This window comes from Hyaloscypha bicolor (genome assembly GCF_002865645.1).
Source record: "Hyaloscypha bicolor E unplaced genomic scaffold K444scaffold_86, whole genome shotgun sequence".
Lineage (NCBI taxonomy): Eukaryota > Fungi > Ascomycota > Leotiomycetes > Helotiales > Hyaloscyphaceae > Hyaloscypha > Hyaloscypha bicolor.
Window position 1 is genome coordinate 632378 of NW_020194588.1, and position 7580 is coordinate 639957.

At 22.6% G+C, this 7580-nt stretch overlaps 1 protein-coding gene across 1 annotated transcript; it reads right to left on the minus strand.

Moving 5' to 3' along the window:
* Window positions 1-3946: 3946 nt before the first annotated feature.
* Window positions 3947-4147, minus strand: K444DRAFT_530052 (uncharacterized protein; the record flags this gene model as incomplete). Its single annotated transcript, XM_024874868.1, is given in 2 exon segments — window positions 3947-4054; window positions 4073-4147. Coding segments are annotated over 2 exon segments (183 nt in total), but the record flags the coding sequence as incomplete, so codon positions are not given.
* Between the last annotated feature and the right edge of the window lie 3433 nt (window positions 4148-7580).

Genomic DNA, 7580 nt, shown 5'->3' on the forward strand with positions numbered 1-7580 from the left:
AGGCAAATAAGAATTACAGGTAAAGCTATAAGCTTAATAATAAAATTCTTTAAAAAAATTAAATATATAAAAATAGGCTATAGCTAATCTAGTATAAAACTATTTTATTAAATATTTTTTTTATTTATTTATAGCTATAATAGATATTCATTTTCTATTTTTAAGGTATTATATTATAATAATACTAGTTTCTGTCTTTTAATAATTCTTTAATATTTAATACTAATTATAATTATTTTTTAGTTTTTTATATAGCTTATTATTTTTTTTCTTTTCTTTATTCTAGAAATACTAACTATAACTTATTTGTTTTTATTATTAATTTAGATAAAATCTCTTATTTTATTATTAGAATTCATATATAAGTTATATTTTTCTATAACTAAAAAGAAAGAAAAAAATTTAATTTCCGAACTAAAATAAATATTCTAATTTATATACTAAAAATATAGCTTGAATTACTATATTTTATTAATTCTAGAAATAAATTAGAATATTATATTTCCCGAATTTATAAGACTAGTATAGATTTGATTTATTTAATTAAAATATATAATTCCTGTTATATAAAGAGCTAATATTTCCGGGTATTAAATAAATTAGTAAAGAGAAAAGAAATACAAGAAATAATATTCGATACTAGCTCTAGTAAATCTTAATAGTTTTTACTAGAGAATAAGTAAATAAGACTAAAGGAATTAAGCTATATTTAGAAAAGCGGATTTATTAAATATTATTTATATACCCGAATTAGATATATTACTATTTAAAAAAAGCCCTAAATATTACTAAGAAATAATACTAATATTTATATAGCTTAAATAAGTCTAGCTATATCTAATATAAGAACTTTAATATTTATAGGCTATATACTAATAAATAACTAGTAATAGTTTAGTTTTATATAAATAGAAATGAAATAAATAAGGTTTATTTCTATAGTTATTTAAGCTTAAAGGCTATTAATAAAAATATTATAAGAATAAAAATAGTTTTAGTAATAGGTTATTTTTTATTAGCTTAATTTCATTTATAATACTTTATAGCTATTAAGGTAAAAGCCTTGAAATTTATTATATAAGAAATATTAAGCTTTATATTATATTTCCGAATAATCTTTTTATAAAAAAACAAGAGAATTTCTTTAAAGAACTAAAGTATTTAGATATAGCCTTTAAATAATTATTTATTTATTAGATATTAAGAAAAGAAAATATATTATTAATAGAACTTCTATAAATTAATTTTATTAGTATAGCCTTTTTTATTTAAGGCTTTTATAAATCCTTAGGTTTTTATTATTTAGTAAATATTCTTTTCTTAATACTTCTAATATAAAATAATTCTAAAAATAGTCTAATTATTTGAAATTTATTTCGGTATTATATAAATATATTATATAATAATTATATAATAATATTAGAAAAGGCGAGAAATTATAGCTAAACTAATAATATAATAGTTTTAATACTAGCTTTTATATTAGTTCAGGAATTTAGTAATATTAGGCTTTTAAAAATAAAGTATTCTAAAAATAATAGTAAATAATATTATTTATATGAGATATATAGTTTGAGTTTTATTAATAGAAAGATTTACTAATATTATCCCTTCGTCTGGCAAGAAATAGTCCGTACTAGTAAGGGGGCCTGGCTCAGGGCGAAAAGGCAATAGATAACTAATAAGTTTCTAAGTAAAGGCACGCCTTTTTGCTCTAAGCCAGGCCCCCCTGCTAGTACGGACCATTTCTTGCCAGACGAAGGAATAAATAAAGCCGGATTATTATTATTCCGGAAATAAGTAGTAATATTTATTTTAATATTAGAAATAGAACTAGAGAAATTAGTTATAATAAAATCTAGATTATAGATAAGAACTTATATAATAAGAAAAGTAAATAATAATAATAATAAATATAGTTCTATAATTAGAAATAAGGTAATTCTAATAGCTTAAATAATTAAAATTAATAATATTATAAAAAAAAAATTCTAATTTTATAATAACTATTTAATTTTCTAGAAAAATTATAATATATAAATAATTATCTTAATTCTAAAAACTAGTTCTAAAGCCTTAATAAAAAAGCTTTTTATATAAAATGAATAAGATATAAATTATCTAGCTATTTATATAAAAGATAACTAAATATAAGGTTTTCTATTATAAATCCCCGAAGCTATAACTTTAATATAGGCTAATTTTATATTAATTTCTTTAGAATAAGCTATTAGCTTTCTTATAAAATAGGCTAATATAAAAAGATTACTATATTTTCTAATAATTATATATATATTATAGATAAATATAATAAAAAAAATAGTTTTATAAGCTAATTTATTTATAAGATTAGTATAAAGAAATATATTTCTATAATTATAAATAAATAGAATTAGTAGCTAATTAGCTAGTATTCTAATTTTAGAAAACTTATATAATTAAAGCTAAAATATATAAATATAATTAAAAGCAAATATATTCTTAGAATCTAGAAAATACTAGCTATTATAATTTGAATTTTCTTTAGATTACTAATATAATAGAAATTTAATTATTATATGAATTTTAAACTATATATAGATATTAAATATATAGATAAAAATAAAAAGAATAGAAAATTAAATAAATAGAAATAATAATTTTAAGACTTTTAATACTAGTAATAAAATAATATAAATAGTTAAAAAATAAAAAGCTTCGAAAATTAATATATTAGAAAAGCTAATTATATATATAAACGGAAGTTTTATATAATTTCTTAAACTAGTATTAGTATATCTAAAAAGTAAAATATATAATAATAATTATAAAATAAAAGAGAAAAAACCCTATTATAATAGCTTATAGATTAATTATTAATAAAGTAAATATTATAGTTCTATAAAAGAAAAAGCCTATAGATAAGATATTTATAAAAGAACTATTTATTAAAAAAACTAATCTAAGAAAAAAAAAGAACTTTAAATTAAAATTTCTTATTTATAGCTTAGCCTAATAAGGCTTAATATTCTAAATTTTTCAGAATATAACTTTTTTTAATAATAGAATTATATTATATATAATTATTAAATAATTATAAATATTTAGATATTATATTAGATAAAATATAAAATTATAAAAAATTTTTAATAGAAAAAGCTTATTTTTAAATAAATAAATATTATAGAATTATTATTTAAATTATTATAGTTCTTTATTTTGTTTTTTCAGACTTATATTTAGTTAACTAGTCTTTTTAATAAACTTAATTACTATTAATTAGTATAAAAGGGAAACTATAATAAGACAAAAACTCATATAAAGTATACTAGAGTATAAAATATAACTTAATAGTAAAATAATAAATTAAAAGTATAAATAATAAAGTATAAATAGTATATAGTATATAAAAACTCAATTAATTAAATATTTATAAAAGATTATTATTAGTTTACTAGTAATGTATGGTATTGTTATATAGGCGTGGAAGTACTATTTATATATGGTTAGTAAAGTTATTATTATTCAGAAGTAGGAATTATAGTATTATAGTATTAATATGCAATCCCTAAATCTGCTAAGCCTAAAGGGGTCTAGTCTACTAGTCAAGTTACTAATAAGATGCGAGGTTATATAACTATATCCCGTATCCTATATCCCATTACCTATATCCCGTATCCCGTATCCCGTAACTATATATATAACTCCCAAAGAAATAGCTATACTAATACTAGAAACTCTCTAAAAAATGCGAAAAACAGTATCTCTCTCTAATTATATGCAAATTCCCTAATCCGGCCTAGTACCCGATTCCCAAACATTCTATATATCCATATTACTTCTGAGATTTTGGTTATATGCCAAAGGCCGCAGCCTTTTATATGTAACTTCTCCTCCTATAATATCCTCCTATCCTATATACCCATTTCCCGCTCTATTTACACTCGATCCATTCCTCCATATCCAATTATATAGTATTCGTATTAATTAGGCGCTTAAGGGCGTTTATTGGCTTCGATTTCATTATGAAATCGGCAGAATTTAATTCTCCCTTAATCCATTTAACTTCTATAATCTCTCATTATTTATATACCTGGCGGAGGTATATTATATTAATTATTAAATACTTTTCTCGAGTGGTTCCTAATTTAACGAGGCATTTATATAATAACTTCGAATCCGTATAAACTACTAGTAGTAGTTCTATTTCCAGTACTCTATTAATTATAGATTTAACTAAAGTACCTATATTAAAACCGTAAGCTATACTATAGAGTTCCAAAGCTAGAATACTTCTAGTAACTCTCTTATATTTAGTAGAGAACTAGTAAATAATATTAGTATATCTAATTCTATTTACTAGAACTAGAATATATCTGATTTGGGAGAAGAAATCTCTATTATTTGCGAATAAAATATCCGTAAAAACAATTAAATATAAGAACTCCTTTATTAGCTTTACGAATCTCAGTCCTCTAGCGGCATTCTTAATTTGCTATTAAATGCGCTTATTAAGTACCTTTATATTAGTTTCCGAGGGTTTAATAGCTTAAGTAATAATTAATAGGTTATATAAAGCTTCTGGTTAATAGACTAATATAATATATATACCTCTAGTATATTAGGCAATATATTAGTCCTTAATAGAGAGATCTTAATAAATAGTGCCCCTACTACTTATAGTAGTAATATTCTTTATAGAAACGGTTCGGAGGTTTTTATACTAGCATTCCTATATAAGAGTAATTCCAGTAGTATTCGCATAAATAATACCTCTATTAAACTTGAGATTATAGTTAATAATAAGGCATTTATACTTCTTAGCCAAGAACTTAGCCTTATAAAGCTTTAGTTACTTTACTTTTACAAAATTATTAGTTCTAATAAATAAAGTATTATTAGTTTAAAGGCTAATAATTCCGAAAAATTGCTTGCTATAAAAAAGGCAAGAATTATAAGTTAATTATTCTATAGAAAGCTCATTAATATAATAAGAATAATAAGTCTTAAACTAGTAGTTCCCAGCTTCCGGTATACTATATAGTAGTTTTATAACCTTTAGAACCGAATTATTATTCAGATTTAGCTCTCTTATAAGCTCGCAAAATAGATTAACATAAAAATTGCGGTTAAGCAAGGTTATTAATTAGATATAAGCTTATAAGATATTACGTAAATATAGTTCCATAATATCTATTATTATAGTAATAATACTAAGGATAATTCTCTAGCTAATATATTAAATAATAGGCAATTATATTAATACCATATATTTCTTATTATTATTATAAGCTTAAATAACTAGTCTCGACTTCTTAAACTCTCTCTTTATACCCTTATTCTTAATCTCATTAATAAACCGGGAATTAAAGATACGTATTTCCTTTAGTACCTGAGATCTGGAAGTAACCTCAAATACGCCCTTTTCTAGAAAACTAGTAACTTCAACTTAACGGGAGTCCTTATATAGATTATTATCCTATAGAAATACTATAAAATCCGGGTTCTTATAAGGGCGTCCTCTACTACACTTTAGTGAAATAGCGGGAATAGCAGGAGGAATTATACCTATATTGCCTTTAGTATTACTATAGAATTCGGGAATAGGTTTAAGTTCGGGGCCATTAGTAATAACCTCAATATCCCCTATATAAAAGGGCTTTATAGAGATTAAGCAAAAGGTAATATTACTATATAATAGAACTAGTACGCAGTTCTCTCCGTTAACGGCTACTAACTTATATGGTTTATCCCAACTACCAGGTTAACCGGTATTTCCTTTATATTATATAAGAACATCCGAATTCAAGGGAAGTTTATAAATATTAGTAGTACTAGAACTATTTCGGGTATTTAGGGTATTTATAATCTGGTATCTAGCTTAAAGCTTCTGAATTTCTACTATTGCCTTCTTAAGTACTACTAATTACTATAATATAATTAGTAATAAGGCATTATATTCGGTTATTTGAGGTAAAGTACTATAAACCAAGAGGGTTAGAATAATACTATTAGGTCTAGTGAAATTATTAATAGCCTTAAAAGCTATTTAAAGTATAGTATCCTTATTAATTCTATTAATTTCGGCTATAATAATAAGGTAAGAATATTAAATCGGGCTATAATAGTATTCTATAATTCCGACGGAATTATAAGCTTCTATAGAGATAATTTTAACCTTAGTTCCTATAGTATTCGCAAGCTAAGCAAACTTCTTACTAGTAAACTGCTTTCCGGTATTTACTATAATCTAATTAGGAGGGCTTAAATAGGTATTAATCTAATATTACTTTAGGGTATCTCAAATATATAATATACTAATATTTTAAAGCTATTAGCTAGCTTAATATCGAGTACCTTTATTAATAATATAAAGTATAGGCTTACCGGAAATATAGAAAATATTAATAATAATAGAGTAATTAAAGCTAATATTATCTCTTAGATTAAACTTAAATTATTCTAGTAATTATCCGAATTTCTGGCATTACTTATAGTACTTTATAAGATACTTAAGGGCTTCCATATTAATATTATAGCCTGCTCGTTCTAGTACATTTCGGAGCTTACTAATAAATAAATAACTAAAATAGTAATATAAATATTATAATTCGATTTTTATAAAAAAGTAGGAATTATAAGTAAAGAATTCGGAAATAAAGCTTTATAAAATAGTATTTCAAAGCAGGAAAGAATATCTAAAACATTATATTATAGATATAAAGCATCTATTAGAAGTAATGAGATAATTAGTAAGATTATTAAAATAAACTCCTAGCTTATCTATATTAGCCAAGCTAAGTAAAAATAGAGTCTTTATAGGCATAATATAGAATTATACTTGCCTAATTAATATTCTTACTATTATAGATCTAATAAAAAACATAGATCCAATACTAAACTAGATATTAACTTAACCTTTAGTAGTTTCATTAAGTTAGATATTACTATTAGTCTATTATAAAGCTTGGAATTAGTTAGAACTAGCAGTTAAGAATCTGGAGGCTCTGGTATTAATTATAACTCTATAAAAGTAATAAGTATTATATCTTAATATACTATTAATTATAAATATCTAGATATCTTCTATTTATTTAATAGGCTCTAAAATATAGTTTTTGCCTATTATCTAGTATATAAAAGAAAGAAAAGTAAGGTTATCTATAAGGATATTAGTTATAGAAATAGTAAGAGTAGGGGCTATAAGAGCGGCTAGGAAGCTCTTAATAGAAGTAAAATAGGAATTAGAATAATATTTCTTTCCTTTATCCATTTCCGCTAGTAAGGCTTTAAAAGCATTACCTACTAGTTCATTCTTACTACTCTCGTTATTCTCTTCTTCTTCGAATTCGGTAATATACTATATATAAATACTACTAAAGTATTTATTAAAGTTATAGGTATTTCGGGATCTAAATTAGTAAATAATTCTATTCTTAAATCGAGCCTTCTTAGCCTCTTATTTCTCCGGTATATACTTCTATAAGCGGTATTCGGGTCTCTTATATATAAAATACGACTTCGGAGTATAATTATTATAATTACGGGGCTTGAAGTAGTTATTACGGGTTCTAAAGTTATGGCTAGGTCCGTATTAATAA